This window comes from Amblyomma maculatum, chromosome 2 (assembly GCF_055883805.1).
Source record: "Amblyomma maculatum isolate TAMU_Amacu chromosome 2, ASM5588380v1, whole genome shotgun sequence".
Lineage (NCBI taxonomy): Eukaryota > Metazoa > Arthropoda > Arachnida > Ixodida > Ixodidae > Amblyomma > Amblyomma maculatum.
Window position 1 is genome coordinate 33915072 of NC_139345.1, and position 24771 is coordinate 33939842.

Consider the following 24771-nt stretch of genomic DNA (forward strand, 5'->3'; position numbering starts at 1 on the left):
GTGGTCAAAGTGAACACAACTGCAGATCACCCACACACAAAGTGCAATTTCTACCCTACTGTCCTCTTTTGCAATAAAATTGCAACAGTCTGATTCAACGATCACCAGCAACAAGACTATCGACAGCACTGCACCACAAATTGCTTTCATATTACACCTAACAGACAGTTAAAGGAAAATCATGGTTGGCACAGGCAATGCAGCCAAGTAGTTTGTGCCTTTACAGTAAACGATACCCCACTTACAGCAAACACTCACTTAGTATGAAGGAAAGCAAAGTAGCACTTCGGATGCAGAACAGCGTCATAACAGTGACCCGCAGATGCATGACAGACATGAGGCTTATTTACAGTAAAACCACATGTGCATCTCTTACAAGGAATGATTTTGCCGCAAGGTGATCAATAATGTTTTCAAGCTTGCATCTGCAGTTTACACACACAGGACGCTGAATTCTGTGACACCAGATACCAGCAGTGTTTGCACAGTGAACAGCAAATAAAGAAAATTTTGTGCAAGTACTAACAAGCGGGAGACAAGAAGGACCAGAAAACGTGAAAAGTACCTATGGCATCTGTTAAAGAGGATGCACTTCCAAGGGCACCAGCTGAACCACGGATCAAGCTGTTCACTCGGTTCCGGAACCGATCCGATTCCCTGAAATCCAGTTCCTCAAAACGCAGGCTTTGTACCACACCACTTCTCCTCTGCCGCTGCTGGTGAGCTGCAATGACAGTCCGTATAAACCGCTTTAATTTTATGTTTAAGCACATTGCATAAAACGCCAGTTTAATGAACTTTTCTTTATAATAAAATATCATTATCTAAACCTTTGTCCCTAGCAGAAAATAGAGCATCAGTACTCTCTCTCCAATGAAATGACTTCAAAGTTCTCAATAAATGTAAATCATCTGAAATAAAAAAAATATGCAAAACTACTTTTGCTGACTAATTCACAGGCACTGTCGATAGGTAACAAAAACTCATGTTAGTGCATCATAGCAAGCACTGCAATGAAATTCATCTGTGTCATCAAGAGGCTTGCTGCCCAAAAACTGGCCCACCTGCTCTCTCCTTGCCCTGTTGAGGCACGGCTGACAGCTCCTGCCACGATTTTTTTGAAGTCTCGTCTTGGCTGGTCGAGCCATAGCCTGCATCGGACTGGCCTCCTGCGGCAGTGTGAACCCCGGTCTTGTCCACTGCATCTACATCCAGCAACCACTCCCCAGTCAGTCTATGCACTCAAGACATTCCCAACAAAGGTCAGTGAGGGGGTTCGAGCACACAAGTGGACTCCAGTGAATGCTATAACGCCTTACTTTAAGCCTACTATAAGCAATAAGCATGGCCATCTCTTATTTAGAAAATAAATAAATTAATTAAAAATGCATAACTTGCATATGAACACAAACTTTATACAAAGATGTTGATTCAGACTCAATGATTGCTCCATGACTCACCATGACTTTCATTCACAAAATACAAATCTTCAAGAGTCCTTATTGCCAATACATATACTACTACCAAGGAGAATCGGCACTTTTCAGCAGATCACTGCCCTAAGAAAGAGCACGGTTGTGAATGCTCATATTCAATAACATGTGTCTGTACATGGTGTTTGGTAACTGCACCCCCTTCAAATCTTCCTTCTGCCTGTCATCTCTTTTGCACCCCTCTTTTGCAACTTTTCTTGAAAAAAAGTGGGTTGATTACTCGAGTAAACATGGTAGTTACTCCTACTGGATAATTACGTTACTGAGTAGGATGCAGAGTAGAGTGAACCAGTGAACAACTGGCAAACTTCTTTTGGCAGTGCTTGCACTGCACACACTGTACAATAACTGGCTGGTCACTATCAATCTAGTATGGCCAAATACTTCAACCTAGCACTCACTGCCTCCGCAGCAGTCAACACACAATACAGTAACCAAACCAATGGGCGCATATTAACCGATTCTTACTTCCAGTCTTCTAGGTTTCCAGTCTAGCTGCCAGCACTGTCATTGCCAAGATTCAGTCACAATGTGGCAATCACTGTACGATCAATTTAGCATGAACCCTAATGTTTGCAATAAAGCATAGCCGTATTTCAGGCTCTACTAGTATACTACAAAGTCTCAAAGAAGGTTATGCTACAATGGAGCTTAGAATTTAGGGCTTCTACTCATATTCTTGTATGTTTTGTTGCAATGTGCAAGCATTTATGAGATGAGCGGTGACATCAAGTGTCAGTGCACCAGAGCAATGAACTCGGCCTCTTGGACAATTGTCAGGAAAAAATGCCTTGAGAAACACATATTAAAGCAAAGTGAAAGCAAGTTTTCTCACTTACTATATTCATAATTTGTTTCTACCATGAGAAGATTTCTGAGACGAGATTCTACAACGAGAAGTTCTATTAATGGCTGCCAGAATATGTATGAAAGCTGGAACTGAAAACGTTATGGAATTTCAGAGCCGAATAGAAGAAACTGGCAGGAGCTATGTGCAGGGCATTATTTAAGTAGCACTTCTGACAGCAAATGGTGAGAAACGGGCTGCATTCTGACCAGAGCTGGACCGATCGTCCGTCTTGGTGAGCAACTCGGGCAGGAGCTCCGGAGTCACAACCATGGGGTCGAGTTGAGGTCGCAGGGTCTCTTCAAGACTGGTGCGGCTGCTACCAGCACTACGCGGTGCGTCAGGTACAGTGGAGGCCAGGGAACCCTGGGACCGTCGCAGAGCACGCTTGAATTGGGACACTGCCAGCACCACATTGCGCAGCTTGGCCCAATGAGCACTGTCTCCTGTAGGCCACGCACACTCCAAGACAGCCTATCAGGAAAAAAAAAAGAAAGTAATAAGTGGTCACCTAATGGTATTGAAGAGTTCATGCACTGGACCTGGAAACAATGTAGTACATATCTTTCCAATTCGTAACAACCCTTTCATATGAAGTTGTCTCGGAGCATTAAAATTTCAAATCCATTTTTACCGCTGTGTGTCACTAGCAAAAATGGAGTACATTTAAGTAAACATCCGAGGGAACCCATACATTCTAAACAGTAGGCTGAAATAAAGCCCATGTTCTGTTGACTTAATAATTTAATATGCAAGTACTTAACGCTTTCCTGCTGATGGGAAAACTGGTAGTTTTTGTGTGCAGCAGCTACAGCTTTTTTTCTCTTTACATTTAACAAAGCATGCTTAATTCTCAGCCGTAAAGTATTATGCTTTAGAGGAGGAAATTCCCTTCCTAATGCCATTATTCTCAATCAACATATTTATTAAGGCCGGTATAAAAAAATTGCACAAAAAATTGCAGCTACAAAGAGAAATGCATAAAGACATCTTTTTTTTTCCCAGCAAGGTAATATATAAAATAGTTAAAACGCATGTTCTCTGCAGGGGTGACTTATGCCCTAGTACATCAGTAAATATCAACATTTTATGTAGAGACTGCTTTACATATAAAAAGAAAATGCAATCCCTAGTGAATGCCATGCCAGAGGGCAAAGCAGTGCCAAGGTTAATACCTAATGGTCTTGTAGCACTAGCGAGGCCACCAAATCCCTTCTGGAAGATGCTAAGACCTTGAAAATAAGAACTGTGATCTTTAAAACATGCAGGATTATCTTTAGATTAATGCACCACAGCCAAAAACCAATTTGGAGAAGAAAGCAAAGTGCATACAAGAATGCCTGTTGGAGTTCTTCACCAGTTTGGAAGCTTCGCTGTCTGTGCTAAATTCTGACCAACAAAAGTTGTCTTTGTCCCATTGCTGCTGTCGTCATCCAAAAACTTGTCTGTAAATGCATTAGACTCAAAGGAAACTAGCCATTTTCGTGGGGTAGCGGCACCCTACAACATCATGATGTAAACAATGCGTGCCCATCTCCTGAACCAACTTGGAGGGGTTTTCACCATGTGGTGAAAGAATTAAACAGAAAAACGAAACTAAGTTTACAGTTCTTCCTCTATTACCCAGTATATAGTTCCAGCTGTCCAGCACTTGGAAAGCAGTAAAATAATTCTCTGAAACCATTGAGAGTAGACTATCACTGGGAATAGGCGTGAGTAGGAAAGTGTCAATGAGAATCCAATGCACTTCATCTCCCTGTCGAACTGCCCAGCATCGAATATACATGATCTCCTGAACCAAGTTTCCAATAAGACTAAATGTTGCTCTGAAAACATTTCACAGCTTAGGGAAGTGGTGGCACATTAAACAACAAGAATGTTAAGTGACACCCTCTGACACAATTGGTAAGAAGTAGAATGCATTATATATGAAGTTCTTGTGTGTCATTCTTCGTCACCGTGTTGCCCACTAATGAAAGTTGCAGACCGCCAACTTGCAACTGTGAGATGTTTGCCACAAGTAAAGCATACTTTTATACTTACAATAATGCGACACATAACCCTTTTTTTTTTGTATGAGTCAAAATCAATGAGGTAAACTAGAAGCCATTACCATGAGTGCATGCAGGATGTAAGCCAACAGAAAAAAAAATTAAATCCCAACAAAAAGTTGTTACCTTGTTATAGTAACCATAGGTGATGGCATTGGCTTGTACACCATGCTTCTTCATGTCAAACAAAATCTTGACGGCAAGAGCTGGCTGACCATATTGACCGCAAAGCAGCATCAAAATACGATAGGATACCTGAAATATACCAAAGTACCATACATTTCCATAATGTGTTTTCCCCAATCAGCTTAAGCAAGGGTTTACTTCATACAGCAGCAAAAAATATAGTTAAACATGGTTATAATGAAATTGTAAAATGTCCGTGATTTTTCATTACATCCACGTTTTCATTACATGCAGTTTTTGCGTGAAGACCCAAAATGACGATGCATAACGAAGACCACATTAGGAATTGAATGCAGGAAAAACCACCTGAAAGTGCTTACAGTACATCAGAATTACTAAAAGTTACAGAAGCAGTGCAGTGTTTTACGATCGCGCTGATAGTGCGGTGTGATTGCAGCGGTAGCTTCCACCGCGGGTCGCGCGACGCATCTAAGAGGGTGCGGGGAAAGAGGGATGAAGGTAAAAAAGGAGGAAATAGTCCGAGGAAGAGCACGCGCATTTGTGCAGCCACCAAGCAAAGAGCTGCCTGCGTCTTCACGCGTGCTTCCACTTGCCCAATGCTGGGCGAACCCAGTGAACAGACTCTGCATCGCGTCGCTGGCATGCTCTGCTGTTCCTGCTATCGACGCATGGGGACCCGCGAAGAACCGCGCAGCAGCGATGGACGCACACCGCTCGCCCCGTGTCATTTTTCTTTGTTCTGTTATTATTTGCCACTTTTAAGCATGTACTATTGTAGTAAAGTGAAAGCAGCAAAGATTGCTGCGTGTGCGCTGAAGCAAGGCGTGTTGTATCAGCTATAGTAGACGTTCCTCTCACTTCAGTTTATGCTTTATCATCCTTGCGAGGTTGTGCCAAATTTCCGGTAATTCAGCACTAGCTAAGAGACAGTCGGCACCGCGAGTTCGTTATATCAAGGTCAGCCACCATGACATGTTCGTTACACGGCATTTTCAAATACACGCACTTCAATGAATCGAAAACTTCGTAATATTGAGGAATTCGCTACATGAAGGTTTGTTACATAGACGTTTAACTGTATCCAGGAAGGTTGATCCAGAAATAAGGTTCCCATCAATTTTATAGACAACATTGTATATTCTCATAAAAATTTACATCAATAGAAAGATGAAACTTTGCTCTATTTTTTTCCATAATCACCATCTTTTTCTATGAATTTTGGTAGACAGGGCAGACAGCGAGCGTGCGATGTCATACACAGCTCTGTTATCAAAAGCCCAACTGACTAACGGTCGAGGCGAAAATATTAGTAGGCAGTGATCCACTGTAATAGAGGGCCGGGACACGGGAATTTGTACAACACAAAACAAATTGAATGAAGGCTGATGAACGGCCCAGATATTCTACGAAACAAGCCCCAGAAAAACCTACTGCTAACTGCCTCCTGCACTGCGCTTGAGCACCTGATAAAAACAGTGGAGTATGCAAGAAGTCAATGAACTGGGCCAGATTAACTTTCAATAATCAGAGCAAACGTGATAAACACGAGGCTCGTTCGGATTAAGTCATGAGGCGGTGTGCGCTTACCAATGACCACGCCCATGAGACACTGGTACGAAAATTTCTGTATCCCAATGTCATAGAGCTTCGCCACCAACCCACTGAGGAAGTGTTTCACCTCTTCTTTGACTTTATCGTCGCTCAAGAAGCATTGGACGCTCAAATGTTTCTTTAACTTGGGGAGCAAGTGATAAAAACTAGGTGCGAAGTCTGGACTGTACGGTGGGTGAGGCATGACTGCCCAACCAATTTTTGTCAAAAATTTCTGGGTCTGATGGAAGACGTGAGGTCAGACGTTGTCGTGAAGCAGCGTTACACCGGCTGCCAGTCGTCCTCGCCGGTGGTTCTGGATAGCTTGCTTGAGTTTTCTTAGTGTTGCACAATAACTGTCTTGAGTTTATTGTTGTCCCACATTCCTTGAAATCGATCAGCAGTATCCCCTTAGATACCAAAAAAACACTGGCCATGACTTTGCCAGAAGAAATTTGTTTGAACTTTTTTGCGGCTGGTGACCCTGGGTGACGCCACTGTTTACATTTTTGTTTCGTTTCAGGAGTGAAATGAAACATCCATGTTTTGTCTCCCGTAACAATGGAGTCCAACAATCCTTCCTTACTTTCTTGACACTTTTGAAGTAACTGGCGAGCATAATCAAGGTGTTTCTCCTTGCGGTCTGCTGTCAATAGCTGCGGTACATATCAAGCACAACACTTGTGATATCCCAGTTTTTCAAGTTAAAGCTCTTTCCACTGTACCATAAGAACTCCTAGGAATTTGAGCAACAAGTTCACGGACAGTGATCTTCCTGCATTGAAGCTCTTCGCGTTGAACCATCTCGATAACCGTCTCCGAAAGTGACGACCTTTCACTCTGTTCTTCACACTAGACTTTCTTCCAATTGGCACTAAACTCCCCACACCACTTTCGAATGTGTTGAACGGACAAACATTTGTCACCATATACATCTGTCAACCGACGATGAATATCCATGGATGAAGTCCCTTTGGCGTGCAAAACGAATTATGGAACGAATCTCCATATCAACAATGGGAACCTCCATATCGTACAGCTGCTGGGCCACGAGCGGCACAGCAAAGCGTGACCGGCAGGAATTGAGAGTGGGGGAACAGCCGCGTGCAGTAGTGCTGCTGGATTTATCCTTACACCTTCCCATGTGGCTGGACCTCTTTGGGAACCTTATTTCTGGATAAACCCTCATATATAAAAAGTGAAAGAAGCCAACAATCAATGAGGCTAAGGAAAGCATAGAAAATTTGCCAAACAAAACCGAAACGAACCTCATCAGGGGCTGGTAGCTTGAGTTGCTGCATGCGCTGCAGGATTTCATCAGCCACACGCAAGGCCTTGGCTTTGGACGAAAAGGTCTTGGTGTAGGCTGGCAGATGCATGAACCAGATGCTGTAGCTGGTGCCTGCAAGACACCTAAAAAAATGTTCACCACAATTACACAAAGCCCTTGACACTACATGTGCAAGATTTCAGGCGCAGCAGATCCAGCATCAAAACAGCAAAGGGAAACACATAAAAATGCATTAGTAAACAGCAGTGCTGTGGGCACCAATGAAGAGTTTAACAGGCTTGGCTAACCAACTCAAGTTAAAAAGACATGCCAGCAAAAGCTATAATGATTAAGCATAAACAGACCATTAATGACTGCATGTTAAAAATCAGCTGCTGGGAGATCGCCAAGTAAATGCAGCCGAGGCTAGCTACATAAAGTGTGTTATGAAAGCGGCCAAAAGACCTATTTAAACCTAAGTACAGAAACATAGGACAAAATGTGATGCTTTATTACCTTGTGCCATCTGACCGCTAAACTTGCAATCACATCACCTGGATATTTAGAACTGCCCCCTTGTATACACACTACAAAGTAATGCTGACAAAATTGGTCCTTCTCAAGCAGAAAGACAAAAAAAAGTAAATAAAAAGTAAAGCCCCCTTTGGGAATGAGAAAGCACCCCAAAGAGACCAAATTTCTGTACACCCCATTTTCCATTACACTGCAACACAAGCAACCAAGTGTCCTTGATATCGTTTAGTGCCCATATACTTATATACTACTGCAATTAGCTATTAATCTACACTTATTAAATGTTTCAGAGGGTTTGCTTATCACGCATTCTTACAGGTATATTGTCATAGCAGCAGGCTACAAATGAAGCATTGCGGAGTTCTCCAGGGAAGTTGCTTAGAGCATCAAAATTCTTTCCAATATCAGAATCCTTACATCGTGTTTTGATGACAGCATGAGTTCGGTCTGGTAATTTGGCCACTAACTAAAGACAAAATGTTCCTTTAGGAACGAAATTCTTATAAATACCTTCCAAGTGGCATTGCAAGTTAACCTTAACAATAGTGGTTGTATCCCAATTTTGATACGAATACTGGGAAAACTGGAGCCACATTAAGGTCGGCCAGTGGCGAGTGTGTAATTGAATAACATGCATAGAATTGTCTGATGTGGCGGTGGTCTCTGTCACTAATGGGTGTCAATGCTGATGCGTCGTGGGTGCTCAGCCTGCTGCGTGTGTCTTACGGCCGCTTAACAACATCAACCCTATTTTTTTTTTCTGCCAATGCTTCGATTTTTATGACTATCTCGAACAAACACCACCAGTTTTTCTCATAATGGCACAAGCAAAGCTTTCACATTAAAAAAACAGTGAGAAGGCACAGACTTACTTTGCCCAACTGACGGGACACTCGGCTTGTATCCGGGCGGCCTGCAAAAAATGTCCAAAAAATGTTCACTCTACAATGCAGCGACGCCCTGATAAGCCAGTGAGTGGAGACAAGCTGTCATGCATTTCCAGTTTAAACTAAATGCAGACTACGGCGTTCGACATTATGCCTATCTGTTGTTGACTGGCGTGAAAGAGGTTCCCTGCACTTTTCATAATGACACACGTTTTAAAATACCAATCTCATCTTAGATTAACTTACTAGCATTTCAGAACTGCCAGGCAGGTAGCTACAAAGAAATAAAAGGACAAAAAAAACTTTTCAGAGTGTTCAATTGATAAGATGCCTAAGTTAATGGTACATGTCAATGACATAGAAATGGTTCAGGAATCCTGGAATGAAATCATAGAATCAGCTTTCACAACGTCACCTAAAAATCACACAGCACTAAAAAGAAGAAAAAGAAACAAAACTGGACAGGCTTGTTACAAACAAACAAAGCTCCTTAAACGCAATGTCTTTGGGAGTTGTTAAAAGGCCAAGAAAAACCGAATGACCTGTTCCTAGGCAAAGTTATCAGTACGGGCGCCACCAAAAGATGTAAAAAATTGGTTTTGAGAAATAAATTTTGAAACAGTCTCTTCTCATATCCAAGGTCCAACAATTGTGTGACAAATGAAAGCTTGCCTATTTCCTCAGGTTTCATCATCATCATCAGCCAGACTATACCCACTGCAGGGCGAAGGCCTCTCCCATATTTCTCCACTTAACCCGGTTCTGTGCTAGCTGCATCCACTTGACCCCTGCGAACTTCTTAATCTCATCTGCCCACCTAACTTTCTGCCGTCCCCCGTTACACTTTCCTTCCCTTGGAATCCAGTTTGTTACCCTAAGCGAGCATCGGTTATCCTCTCTTCGCACTACATGTCCTGCCCATGTCCATTTCTTCTTCTTAATTTTCACTAGAATGTCGGTAACTTGAGTTATTTCTCTGACCCACTCTGCACGCTTCCTATCTCTTAATGTTACCCCTACCATTTTTCGTTCCATAGCCCTCTGGGTTGTCCTTAACTTAAGTAGAACTCTCTTCAGGTTTGTCCTCAAGTTTCACTTTCACCTAATTTATTAATTTGGAACTTCAGCTCCTTTAGCTAACATTATTATAAGGCTTGTGTTGAAGTTTGATAGTGCTTCCAAACAAAGATGGACATTGAGGCACCTCTTTTGCCGTATTATATCCATGTCACAAGGGCAAGCTTAGTGACACTTTTACGAAGTGCGCTTGCATAAGAAGAATGACACTTTCAGTGCTCACTGTCATATGGCAAAATGAAGTGCCATTTTGAAATGACGGCAACGCCGATATGGATGCTGCAGCCGTGTGGAAATTTGCTTTCACGAAAATAGCTTAAAATTCAATTTTATCGCAAGCACAATTACCCCAAGCTAACATTCGGACTTTATTTGTGCACCTGAATACATGGTTTTGACTAAAAAAGCATCGCGATGTCGCACGGGCATGCTTGAGTGCGCTTTCGCTAACGTGGTTACTACTCTTTACATGCAAAACCGACCTCGTTTATGCTATTGTATACTAGTTATGCTGCTACCTACGGTTATCACGAACCTAGCTTTGGGACGTTGGTTTGCATCGTTAACCAGACAAAATAGCAGCGCCTACGTATGAAGCGGGGTCACTGGTGTTCGGGTTCAAAAAATGCATGAGCTGTCCGATTCAGAGCAGCATGCATTTTTCACACGAAATCACATTTTAAGAGCAACACATAATAACAGGCAGTGTTTCAGTGCCTGTCCAATGGCACTTCTATGCAGCCTAAACTGTCCAGCGGCGCAGCACCCACGTAAGGCAGCATTGTCATGTCTTTAAAGCGCTTGCTTGGCGTGTCGTTGTACACAACGTCGAAAAAGGTCCGGTCCCTGCCGTATCACGAAAATAGGCGAGAAGTTAACAGCGTTCACAGCACTGGATGCCACTAGCTCTCCCCTGTAGTGCCACCCGTGAGTGCCCGTGGCCGGCAGAGTGAGCGATAAGTAGCGTGCACTCCTCCGTAGTCATCGCCAGGCATATAGTTTGTTTTGCATTGAAACATCACTGGGCGGCACTCTCATATTAGGTAGCTTAATAGTATGTATATGACTTACTTGCGGCACTGCCTTATTGTCAACTTTACTGTCTGATAATAAGAGGAAGGTATGATTCAATTCTTTGACTCCTCTTAAATGATCTGCAAGAAGGATTAATTCTTGATGTTGCTAAACTCAAAGGCTTATTATTTACAAGACAAACAAACTTTAGCACACTTTTTTGACACCGGTGAAAGCAGGAATGGGCCATAAAAGTGCTGGCTTGGCACAAGCAGCTTGTGAGAGGAAAAGCGGTGCTGCCTATGGCCGGTGCTTGAGCGAACAGTTGGCATGTTGTCTGACGACTTTCTAGGCACAAAGTTACAAATATAACTTCAAATTAACTGATGCCGCTTCAGACTGAGCCTTAAATATGCCATGTGCAGCCCATCGAGTGCAGCAGCAGGCGAACGCTTTCGCCTTACCGCAAACACTGAGAGCGAGAATAGCTGTTCAAGTGTGTGCATTGTTTTAATTGACGGCAGCTTAAATCTGATGCATATTGATACACACACTCACGAAATTAGGATAAAAATCTCAAAACGTTGTAATTCTAAAAAAAAAACATGTATAAACACTATGAGGATGCCCTGCTGTCGAGACTACACATTCGCCTGCCAGACAAAGTGTAGTGATTTCGACAAATTCACTTCACGCCGAGTGTGTTCAGCAGCGAGTGTCATTAAAGTTAATCGTGTGACACGACGCGAATGACACTAAAGGCGAGTGTCACTTATTGAAAGTGACACTAAACTTGCCCGTCTGACAGGAGTATTACATTTGTCATTCCAAGGCTACTACATCCTTACTGACAACAATCAGCCCAATCAGTACACAATGAACAATTATCTTTTAAAAAGGATATCAGCATGAAAACAATTATGTGACAGGAGTACTGAGTACCAGGTACCTGATTTCAAGTACTGAGATTGAGATTCGAGGATTTCTTAAAGTTAGCAGTCAAAAGTCAACGTTACTTGATTTGTATCTCACATTCCCAATTTTACGTGAAATTACAAAGGCTAAATGTAAAAACGCATGCTTAAGCTGATCCTCACTCCTCTAGTTTCACTTCAACAATTCTATGTTTGACCCGACTGCTGAATTATAAGCTGCCACAGAATAAGGCCAAAGATGAAGCATGCTGCACATGCCAACACAAAGGTTCAAATAAAGAAGTGCAGTCAGGTTCAACTGGCTTTCTTGCTCCTCCTTCCCAGTCATCTCCTTGCTAGTGACAGCGCAGCACACAACAGTATAATAACGAAGCATGAATTTACACGCATGCCCAACTCACCCGCAGGGCAGATTTAACCTCCTGTTTGGTGCGGCGAGCGACAGGGCTCGCTGACGGCTGGAACTCTGGTACCACTCGCAGCAGGGAGGTGGCGGGCTGCCGGTGAAACAGTGCCGGATTCAGGGATCCGAAAGTGCCTGGACTTCCATTGATGCCTTCCACCAGCGGGGCTTCAGGTGCCGAGATGAACACGGTGTGCTCGTGGCTTTGCAAGGACCCAGCCACCTGCACAGTGAAAAACATGATGGGGAACTCTTAAGAGTAACTCTAGCATTCCTTCAACCTCCTCAAATTTTACAGAAACCTCGGTGGCCCATCTTCCCCAGTTTTCTGGCCGCCTGCCCCTAATTTTACAGCGGTTGAATGTTTTGCTGCAGCGCAAATGAATTTTAAAATTTTCTATTTCGTGGCCTCAACCAGGAAAATTTCTGCGAGCAATCTTAGGTGCGTTGACGTCACAGGGTGTACAGCCATGATAAAGGAGAAAGTTCAGAGCTTGCTTAGGTCATTTTAGACGAATAGTGACCAAAGCTGTTGCTTACTGTCACCGGTTTGACCAATCAACGTGCATATGATTGGTCTTGGGCTGTATCAGTGACATCATAAGTTGGTATGTTGCGGATCCTTGAGCGCATATATGCATTTTGCCATTTGCTTAGCCATGAATCTCTTAGCTTGCGCCTTTATTATTGCACGCATACTCATTAGCATACAGCAGTAAGCTACCTGTAAATGTGCAAGGTCACCCAACATAGGTATAGTGCCCCATTTTAACTAAGCTCTACCACTGTGCCTGTATCATTAAGCGGTAGCGTACCCCATTTTGACCTCCCATTTCAAAGCAGAAACAAGAGTATTTGAATGCTATCACATTGACAACATATCTTTGGGCCTTCCTGAACTTTTAGGCCAAGCTTTAAGGTCAGGATGATGTAAAGGCAGCAGATGAACTCCTTGCTTAATTTCGTGAAATTTGCAAGCCCCTGTCTGCTGGTAACCAGCAATCTGAGTCAGTTACCCCCATATGCATATATATGTTCCTACTTGCCAAAGTCACAAACATATGTGGAAAACAAGAGAAAATAAAATTGGCAGCCTTTTGACTTCAACTGTGGAAATAAATAGAAAAACGAAGACCTGCAAATTGTGGACATTACAGCACACTGCTTATTAATGTGGAAGTACTACTGAAGTTGAACATCAAACAACTTGCATGTTTGGCAACAGAAGCTGAATAAGTCAAAGGGCTTCAAGAATCAGTTTCTTTGAAAGCTATCCCATCAGAGCAAACACAACACAGGCTCTTTTGCGGCACTGATGACAATGAGGGCTTCATCTAAACATCAGCTTCGATCTAAGGCTCTCAAAATAGCACATCTAATTCATACACTACTTCATCAGTGCTAAACAAAGCTTAAAATGCCAGTCAGGACAACTAATGAGCAGCAGGGCAATAAAGCATAATACAATCTACCATTTCAATCAGTTTGGCAAAGCTTGTGAGAAAAATACTGCACATTATTATAGAACTAAAAGCATTATTGCTGACAGCAACATTAATGGTACACAACCAATATTATCAACCACCAGAGAGCATGCACTGAAGAGTGGGACAACTAAATGCAGCAACAACGTTGACATGTACATAGACGCACCTCCAAAAGCAAGTGCTCAGCAGAGTCACCGGCAGCATCCACCCTGTCTGTACATTCGTCAAAGAATGCCAGGCTCACATCTTTGTCAGAGACAAACGAGCGCTCCTCAATAAAACGGGTGAACATCTGTGTGTGCATCATGAGCTGATAGAAGCGGTGGTAGTTCCGATCTCGGCTCTTCACAAAACCTGCACAGAGCACAGAATGCAACAGTCAATCCAACTATATATATATATAAAGAAAAAACACAGTTTTAGCAAAATAAATGTACAGCTACAAAAACTTCATAAATTTGAAGCCACTAGATCCTCAATTATTCACATTAAGTGGGGTATCATATCAAATGGACACAGCGAAAAAAAATGGGGTGCAAACAATTTAATTGTGGAAACATACTGCCCCTACTGAACAAACTTTGAAAATCCAGTACAGTCGTGTCTTGTTAATATGAACTTTTTTATCATAGACAGTTACAACTTATAGACAACTTTTGCAGGAAACAAACTTTAATGCATCGGTGCCTCATTAATATGGCAAGCTGCTTTTCAGACAATGAACACTGCATTATCCAATCCGAGCACCCTATATATTTTTGTCTCATTATTACAGACACCAGTGGCCTGTGCTGTTCAAAAAAAGAACTGCACTTGTGCAAGCTTTTTGACAAAAAAAAATGCAAGAAATCCATCTTTACCAGCTCACGAATAAACTGTTTTTCTCGGTGTTGACCCTGCCAAGTCAACTGCTGTGCAGATTCTACAGGACAGTGGCAAATGGCTGAAAGTCACAACTGAGCAATCAATAAATCTTTGGCAGCGTCCAGTGCAGTCCGAAAAGAATAGAAGCCATCCTCTTCCAAAAGTCGATGCCGAAACCAGCCAGTGATGGTGACATCTGTACTTACTTTTATGTCTTTTCTAGCTTATAGAAGCTCTGTTTCCAGTGAAAGCAGTCTCTTTGCAATTGAAGTGCAGTCCTCCATCGATGAAGGCACACAGAGAATTCTAGAAGGCGTTTAATGCTGAGAACGCCTGTAAGACTGACAGGGCTTACCATTAAAGTCGAACAGTGAATTGGGGTCAGTGACTCCTGGCTTGGGAGCAGTGGTGATAGGTCGCAGGTATGCACCAAAGTCTTTGAGTATGGCTGCCATAAACCGCAAGAATGCCTCTTGAATCTCCAGCTCCAGTCGACGCTGAGCGCAGGCATTTACAAATCAGTAGACATAAGGCAAGGAAAGGAACTGCAAAGTCATACATACCTCTTTCTTGTGGAGCCCTATTTCCCGATCAAAGGGCCCCAAGGCTCCTGCCGAGGTTGGGTTCTGTGCAGCCACGGCTGCCATGCCGGCGGCACTGCTTTCGTACATGCACACCTTCTCATACAATGACTGCAGGTTCCCACGCAGCGTCCGGGCCGCCTTCTGCACAGACGGGACAAAACCGGCTACAAACCGGCACCCACTCTTCCAGTCTGCAGTCACCAAAAAATATAATGAGCTAATTCCAACAAGATTCGTGCCGATTACTGAGGACACACAAAGTACAGCCCATCAGTAGTTCCAGTATTCACTGCAAGCATCCCTCGACCACATTACAAATGTTGTTACATAAGGTTGCACTCTCCACCCTCCTTGCAGCCAGCAGGGTGGGTGCTTGAAGTCTTTCCATGATTAGGTTGGTGCATTTAGGACAGCCTGCTACAGCAGACAAACTGATCCCTTTCATCAGCAGCCATAGGGCTGTTCAAAGTATGGCCGCAATGTAAAAAGCAAAGGGAAGTTGTAAATTATGTAGAGTGTGTGACGGCAAGGTTCCCAAGTAGCTACGTACACTGCGAATATGCTTCCCCTTATAAGGCTGTACAGTCATCGTTGGTCTCACCTGCTGCTCATCAGCTGCGCTTCAATGTCACACTGCACTATACACATGTAGAGATGCAGTCCACAAGATTTGGCCTTAAGAGAATTACCAACCAACTGTTCTAGCGTGCTTCATTATGACAGCAGTTCCAAAAATTTTGCCAATTCTTATAAAAGACTATCACTTCAAGCTCTTGCTAATATGTACTCTAACAGTTCCTCATTGTTTTTGAAAACTGAAAATGAGTACGATTCACCTGCAACTCAGTTTCCCCAAGTTCACAGATACAGAGCATATATTTACATTTCTGTCAACTACAGCATGAAGCTGCTTTGTCAGCCTTTCCATGAAGGCACACTTACTGCGGCATCTGACTCTTCAGTAATGTGTTTGTGTGTTAGTTCATATGAAGTTGTATTTGAAAGACATATAAGCAAACAGAAAACTAAAAAAAAATAAAATGTAATTGACTGTTTACCTTGGGAAGAAGCTTAACAGTAAGAAAGCTCTTCTCTTCATTTCTGGAAAATATAAAATGGAAACATCAAACTTCACTAAAGCAAACTATAAACAATAGACACATATATGGCACCTAAATATGCATGCATCACTTGCTTGGCTGCCAATACATAACAAAAGGTGGCTGAAAATACAAAAGAAAGAACACCACCTTGAAAAAAAAAAATCTACACGAATTACTTTTTCATATGTATCAGTAACATTTCCTTTTCACTCCTGAATGGCTAATGTGAAAAACATTTAAATGCTCAGAAAACCTATCAGGCCTTTGGTTTTACCTGTATACACACAAACTTCTCTTCTTCACTTCATTTTGTTAGCAGACACTAAAAATAAAAGGCAGAATGCTCACATAAAGATTGTGTTCGTGTCGAGATCAACGCAAGCCACTTCCTGTGGTGGCTCATACATGTCAAAGTATCTGGAATCCACACCTGCAAGAAAATAAGCCTGTGTTAACTCATGGCAAAATAAAAAAAAATATTATGGGGACACACAAGCTCTGCCTTTAAGGGTATGACGTGACAGCGTTAATGGCTCCCGTCTGTGCTACCCTTAGAGATCCTCATTCTCTTACATGTACTTTGCTACTTGCTAATCTTGTAATTTGTGTCTCTGTTATCTTACATGCACGCAGTAGCATACCATTGTAAGGTGTCACATTATGTGCAAGGACCGCTTGACACAGACGTAAAGTATTGATTTAACAAAGCAACACGAACGTGCCAACATGGCCTAGGGGCAGCGTGTCCGACTAAGACTCGAAGAGACTCGGAGGTTAAAAAGGTACTGAAGTAAAACATTTTGTTGGGCTAGTTGGTCTATTATGACATGAACTGGGCTTTTAACTGTGTCATGTAAAGACTTCAGGAGTCAAGTTTTACCACCGGACTTGTTTTTCTACCCAAATAAGCCAAACTGTCACATCCCTACACAGTACTCATTTATTGGGGAACAGAAAAGAGGTAGGAGCTGCTTGATCGTGTGATGATGTCGGCTGCCTTTAAGATGCACAGGAAGTGAGTTTGCCAAACAACCGTCTCTCTTCCATCCCCAAGTCAAAATTTCTTATGACATTAGGTGAGGGTCATATTAAACATTGGTGCCCTTTCAACGAACATCTCCAAACCATCCTGAAGCGGCGTCCATCCAAAGTTTACGCAGGGGACTGCACCTGTCGCTTTTGCTTTCCACAAAGAACGGACAAGCATCGTCTGGGGACTAGACCTTTTGGTCGACTTGCTTGAAAACAAGCAGTGGGAAGAAGGTGTTGAATTGTTAATTTATTTTTATTTTTCCATTCACATTCTACCTCTTTCCAGATACTGACAATCATACGACAGCTGAATGCTCATCACCACCACCTAGCCAAACCCCAGTGTGAAAATTTAGTGGCATTGATGTCGTACTTTGTCTTTGTCCCTCACAATGATACACATGAGACTCATTACCTGCCTTTCAGTGTTCGGTTTTCAAAGGTGAGAGTGAGACGTACCAACGATAAAGGGCAGGGGTGCACTCAGAACATCCGAGAGGCCCAGTGGACAGAGCGGGATGTAAGGGCACTGCCAGTGGAATGGGAACATCAACTGCAAACAGGGAGAACCAGAACAAAACATTTGCCATGAAATACAACACCAATGCTTCGGTTTCTTTTTCAAACCAACTAACTGTGAGGCAGTAAGCAGCTGACATCTTCATGACAAAGCTTTAGGATGCAGATTTACCTTCTTTCAATGGGTGGACAAAGCAAAATTTTGGTTCATAAGTGTTCTCTGTTTCAAAAGCTGTGCAATGCTACAGAAAGCATATGTACAGTCTTTGTCAAAAGTGTAGAGCCCAGGGGGTCTGCTTCTGAGCCACTTCGTTATGTTTGTAATGCATTTCCAGTGTTCCTAATCTCTTTACGGTAAGAAGATTTTTGTCCTCTCCTCTCCAATGAGAAAGACCTCCACTAATGCTAAATCAGCGCCACTACATGGCTCAGAAGCAGACCCCTTGAGCTCTACACTTTTGACAAAGGCTGTACATGCTCTGGGATTCATTCATATGCAGTAAATAATGTATTATTGCATTACTTATACTGAGAGATTTCAGTTTGTTTCTGAGCAACGATTCTGCTGTGACGTTAATAATGATAACATTATTAATTTCACACTGATCAACACCACACACAAAACATAATAATAAAGCATTCTTCTATGTTTTCCCTGTTGCCCGCGGCTGCTGACTACCTTTGTATGTGTATCATAACAAGCCCTTCATATTTTAATATTTGTCTGCTCAAATGTGTCATGTGCTTTCACAAACTATAGACTACAGGCACCAAATTTTTGCATGCATTGTTCTTAGCAACAACCCATACCCATGGAACAACATGTGGCCTTCGCCTATGAGGCTATGACTGCTAATGATTTATTTTGTGAAAAGCGTTGGCTCGTGTTCGCAGGCAGGCTGTGGATGAAACTAAATAAATAAATACTGCACAGCTTAGAGCAAGGTTCAAACCCGTGCTGGCACGAACATATCTGTTCTGCTGGCCAGTTCTTTAGATGCCAGTGTGTTCATCATATTACATTTTATTAATTAGCAACAATCAGTGTGTAAGGAAGCCATGTTGCTGCACACACCAGCATGCGTGGTTAGTTGGTTGGTTTAGAAGGTTTAACATCCCAAAGCAACTCAGGCTATGAGAAACACCGTAGTAGTGAGCTCCAGAAATTTCAACCACCTGCAGGTCTTTAAACACGCTCAAACTGCACAGTACACGGGTGCCTTGCTTTCTGCCTTCATCTAGAAGTTAACGCCGCGGCTTGGATTCGATCCCGCATTCTTGGGCACAGTAGTCAAGCACCCTGACCACTGAGCCACCACGGCAGGGGCTATGCTATTGCAGACCAGGCTGGAAATTGCCTAGGCATTCACAGATTCTTTTAATTTCTTCTCCCGTGTTGTCTTGGATTCAATTTAAACACCTCAATGGCAACTGCGACATGAAAGGTTAATCCATGAAAATGAAACTGCAATATAATTGTCGTTCAATTGTTGGCATTATGCTTGTTGAGGAAGGCTAGCTCGTCATTATATAGGTAGTGCGAGCTGGGCAATAATATTTTTCCTTTTTTTTTTCTTGCCCATATTAATTTATGTTGAGGAAGGTTGGCCTTTTAGCCTTTTAGTGGATTAAGACTACGCAACAATGATTACACCCAGCTGTTTCATGCCTCTCATGACATCGCAGGCAGTCTTGTGCTGTCAAAATTGAAACTAAAACATGAGAGATGAAATTCAACTAAAATTATCAAGTGACCACAGGCAACTACCATGTAGTGACCCAAGTGTAATGATGAAGTCTTATGCAACACTACAATAAAAAGAAATTACAATATGGCTTCCATATAAGTCAACGTCTAATTTTCTGTAATTCATCTTTTTGCCTCTTTTGTTTACTATAGTTGATTTTACTACGTATCATTATTTTGTTATGCCTTGCTACATGGCTATCTGTATTTTGTGTACACTGTATCAGTACCCTGAATTTTCTTCTTCCCTTAACGTTTTCTTTTTTCTTTTTTCAAATTTGTCAATGTTATGCATTTTTGTATTCTTTTCCTCTGGTTTTATGCCAATGTATGACATTTTCTCACCGTTGTCCCCCCCCCTTTATGTAATGTCCCTGATAGGAATCTTTAAGGGAATAAATGATGATGATGATGATGATGATGATGATGATGATGATGCCTAAATGATGCTAAACCCACAAAAGATGACACCCATGCAGATGTAATTTTTTTGTGCTAACATGCACTCAAACCACACCCTCGCACTAAATTCATGCAGGTACAGTACTGCTACAAACAAGGCTTAGGTAGAACTGAAAGTGTGATAATTAAAATTAATCATTTGCACATAGTGACATGATTACCGCAGAAAGACAGGTGCTCCTATGCATTCCTTACAGTCTTAAAGTTATGTCATCAAAAACTATATTAAATAATTTAGTAAAGGTTCTTGCTGATTTGAGCAATTTTACTATAGAGGGACCCTACTGTTCCATATCCTATTTATCTTGAGCACTGGGCAGCATGGTATGCGCAGACATGCCAGCTGGCACTGCAACAGCAGTGTACCTAATATAAAAAATGAAGAAATGGCTGACTACATTCAAGGAACAGTTGGTTGCTTACCGCCACTAAAGCCTCTGCCACACTGGTAAGCACATCTGGCCGTAAGGAGTGAAACAGCATCTTCTGCTCAGTCAGCGCCAAAAGTAGAACACATAAGCAGTTGTCAGGTGCCAGTGTCTTCAGGAACTCCCTAAACGATGCACCACTGAAAATACAAAGCAGACACATGAAGAATGCCCACAGCTTACCCCTCATTATTTAAGGGATACTGAGGAGAAAATTAAATTTGCCTGTATTGACAGAATACTAGCTCCTAACCACAAAAAACACCACTCTTATTAAGAAAAAAGCTGTTGTAAGGTAGAACTGAGCAAGAAATTGAATACAAATATTGCCGCCACAGCCCATGCTCATAAGTACGAGCAACATGACGAATGACGGATCTCAGAATTTTATAAATATGAATTGTGGTCACACATCTGAATCTTGAAGTAGGTTTTGTTCCAAAAAATGCTAGTGCACTTTTATCACACAAAGATGGCAAAAAGACAACCTAAATGTTCGAAGCCAATGAAAACCTACACTAGGTAGCGCCACAGGTGACATGCTACATTTTGGCATGTTTTGCTTCCAGCACTTTGTGGTTAAACATCAAGGTTAAACCGTAGAGTCAGCGGGGTGCACTGCAGGCTCGTTACCCACATTGTGAGAAATTTTACTTCGTAAGAACAAGACGCAAATCTATCGGTTTCCATAGAAGCTTCCAAGAAGAATGGTAATGACATTGCTATATTCATTATTTTATTACAAAGAGTAATGAAATAATGACGCAATGATGTTAGACTCAAGCTGTGATGAACCATTAGGCCAAGAAAACCAACTAACAACATTTGGTCCTACCTAAGTGGGAGCGGAGTGTCTTCCAGTTGAGAGAGCGAAATATGCTCATCTTCCAGCTGAAAGTAGAAAGCAAGGTTATTGCATAAATGATCATGCTAAATTTGGCTTATGCAGTGCGAATATATCTCACCTGTATCCATATCCTTGGTCGCTGTACAGAAGGAAATGGGATGTCCAGCATGAAGTGGGAGATGTACCTGAAAGAGAAATGATTATTTAAATGTCATAATCTCTTAAATTTCTAGTAGCCACTGGCCTCAGTGAGAGCACACAAATCCTAAATAGAGCAGGCCATTACTCAAACAAATGCCATCACACACCAAGTCAAATAACACTTAGTTTATACCATTTCCACTAGACAAGGGTCTGAATACAGCAACGCATATTGTCACTTTTACACTCAACGGAACACAAGTCATTTAACGTAATAACAAGAAGAAAAGCTATAGAATAACCTGAGCATATAACTTGGCAAAGGTTTAGATGAACAATCATGTTTACTCAAAACACACCATTGCACTTGGTGAGGTCTTAAACTGTGCTTTGTGGGCTCTCCACCCAATGACGGCCCAGGCACACAAGCCGCGCGCGGTGCACAAAAAGGAACAGCAATAAAATCAATAAATAACCCACTCGATAAAAAAAAAAATGAATCTAGACAGCATCACTCAAAGGCTTAGAAATACTTCCAGCTATTTATGCTAATGTTTCATGCTTTCTTATTGCAAAATACTGCATGTGATGCTACATTCCCAATTTATTTATAGATTCAGAACGTACACAATGAAAACACCGCAGCGGATACCTAATTGACTGTTAATGTCAAACTGCGGTCATCAAAAACAGTGTTCTCAAGAGAATAAAGAGTTTCTAATCCTCTGCCAGTGTGCCAGGTTTTATATTATTCAATGAAGGAGCTGATAACAGTAACCAAATTAAGACAAGAACTGAATGATTAACATTGGTCAAATGTCCCAATGCACATATATTACGAATAAATGCTGCAGTAAGAATCTGAGTGATAATGAGAATTTCATGGTCACGAAAAAAAAATTCACCATCTAAATTTCTGTATCATCAAAATGAACAAAATCTGTGTGTAGAAGCATGAAAAATGCCTTCATGCTAAGGGTGTATGAATATATTCGAATTTTTGAATACAATCAAACATGAACATAGGAAAAAAGATGCCTTTTAATATTGAATCAGATACTGAATATGTGATCAGTGAAAAATAAAGAGAAAATTTTAAAATGGCAAACATTGTTCGTCTTGTTGACTTCGAAATTTGCATGATATCTGCAATAAAAAATTTTATATAGAATTCCGTATACTTATTTTGTTATTTTTTGCAGGAAAGGTCTGCACGAGGCTGGGTGGAGCTGTGATAGCGCAGATGAATGCAACACACTCTCGTTAATTCAGCCTTCAAGAGACGAGAATAAATGTCCAAATTTACCGAAACCTCGAATTATCGAATGGGCCTGACAAAAACAAGAAACTGCTGAAAACTGTTTCCATCACAGTACCTTTGTCTGATGAGAGCCTGCACGATGGCTGTCTGTATTTGAGATGAAACTTAAGTGAGAATGACATTTTTTTCCCCTATTTTGTCAAGTGCTTCACTTTGCACACACTAACAGGAAGGGCTGTTCACAAAAGGGAAGGTCTCTCTTCACGAAACGCCCCGTTGCAGTTTGAGGATGCTTCACTGCACAGCCCACGCAGTTGAGCATTGCGGTGAAGTACGCAGTGCGGTGAATTCGAAAATTTTCGGTGCACTAGGTAATTTTTGAACATTCAGAAAATTCCAAATACATATCAGTTTTTCAAATACAGACACGAATCGGAAATAAACATATAATAACAATAGTAATAAAAAATAGTAAACAACAATAATAAACACAGATGTGTGTCAATACAAGTCAAATAATAAACGTATTCAAAGTTTGTATTCAAAATTTCAAATATTTGCACGCCCCTATTTCACACAGAAGTGCTTACAGCATGTGGGTTTATTTACGGACATGCAGTTACAGCACATTACTCGTGGTGGGTACAGCACAACTGGTGATCATGGCATTGAGGTTATGTAGGGTGAGTACAGCGTGACTGACGACTGTGACTTCAGCGTTTTGTAGACTAACATGTGAAATGCATGGGCTCGGGCCAACCCAAAAGCCCAGGCCTGGCACAGCCCCCAAAGAAAGCTATTTCACCAGGCCTGGGCCGGGCTTGGGCCCATTAGGCTGTGGGCCTGACCAGGCTTGGGCCTGTAAGTAGAGGGTCGATCTAGCTTTTGATTCAGCGTTGCAAAGTGAGGTACACTTGGAGCTACACAGCAGCAAGCTGGGTGAAATAAAGCTATGCTGCGCACTGTAAAAAAAAAGTTGTGGTTTATTGATTTGTTTATTTAATTATTACTCCACCCTAGTAACTCCACCACAGTGGCTCAGCGTTTAAGGCGCTCGAATACTAAGCCAGGGTACCTAGGTTAAATCCTAGCCACGGCCGCAACGTTTCGAATGAGTCGGAAAGCATGGCACGCATGTAGTACTTTGCTACAAAGGATCAGTGCAAATTAAAAAACTACAGGTGGTTGGAATGATCCAGAGCCCTCCACTACGACATTCCTCATGGCCCGAGTCGCCGAGACGTACAGAAGCAATTTTGTTTTTCTTCTCTATTGAAAGGAGACTACTTTGGCTCAGTATTCAACCTGTGAACTGTGTGTCCAATAAAAAAATATCATTCCACTGGCTGTGAGAGCATTTTAGCATTAAGACATTGCAAGCAAAAAAATATGACTAACACAATCTTGAGGAAATGTGAAGCAGTCTATTATGAGTGCTTGCAATCCTTTTCATTTGGCTCTTGGGAACTTCACAGCTCCTAAATTCTATTTGTGCACATCCAAGAGATTTACCGACTGGCACTCATTATGACTTCCTTTCAGGTAAAAAAAAATTATTCAGCCGTTACTACGATTTGAACTTTTGTCAACCGGTTCTTTTGTTGCATAGTTGTTTGCTACCACATATCGAGCAATTTACCTCATGCATTACTGTGAAAACGGGCCCGAGCTCTGTAGAGCAATAATAAGGCCCCGGCTTGAAGCCCTGGGCCCGAGCCGAGGCTTGGGCTTTGGATTTCGGGCTCAGCCCAGGCTTGAGCCTCAGATTCAGGCCTGAGCAGTACTGTAAGCTGTTTGCAACTGCAACTGCTCCCTGTGCATAAAGCAGACCAACGATTGTGCAGCACGTGCAACGATGTGCAGGCCGCACACTGCACGCAAACTTATTGCTGTACATACAACACAACTAGCAATTGCAGGGTTGACAATGAATGTGCAGGGGCAGCACTAGTGCTCGAGGCTGCAATTGCGGACCGCATGTTTGCATCATCCTTAGTCTGTCCAGAAAATCAAGACTTATGCACATTACAAAAGGTGCGCTCCGGCCA

At 42.1% G+C, this 24771-nt stretch overlaps 1 protein-coding gene across 7 annotated transcripts in view; it reads right to left on the bottom strand.

Annotated features, from left to right (window-relative positions):
* Window positions 1–24771, bottom strand: part of Crag (DENN domain-containing protein Crag) — an 84962-nt gene that overhangs the window by 42900 nt on the left and 17291 nt on the right. For 6 of the 7 annotated variants that reach the window (XM_084593731.1, XM_084593733.1, XM_084593734.1 and 3 more), the window contains 16 exons: window positions 21440–21506; window positions 21310–21365; window positions 20470–20614; window positions 17778–17871; window positions 16635–16716; window positions 16242–16284; window positions 15163–15324; window positions 14955–15096; window positions 13902–14089; window positions 12247–12471; window positions 8805–8845; window positions 7397–7541; window positions 4518–4646; window positions 2550–2814; window positions 1065–1205; window positions 566–724 (listed from right to left, as the gene is read on the bottom strand). In XM_084593731.1, coding sequence (XP_084449857.1) covers window positions 566–724; window positions 1065–1205; window positions 2550–2814; window positions 4518–4646; window positions 7397–7541; window positions 8805–8845; window positions 12247–12471; window positions 13902–14089; window positions 14955–15096; window positions 15163–15324; window positions 16242–16284; window positions 16635–16716; window positions 17778–17871; window positions 20470–20614; window positions 21310–21365; window positions 21440–21506 — 2084 coding nt within the window. The remainder of the gene's footprint in view (window positions 1–565; window positions 725–1064; window positions 1206–2549; window positions 2815–4517; window positions 4647–7396; window positions 7542–8804; window positions 8846–12246; window positions 12472–13901; window positions 14090–14954; window positions 15097–15162; window positions 15325–16241; window positions 16285–16634; window positions 16717–17777; window positions 17872–20469; window positions 20615–21309; window positions 21366–21439; window positions 21507–24771) is intronic. The other variant, XM_084593735.1, reaches the window with a different exon arrangement.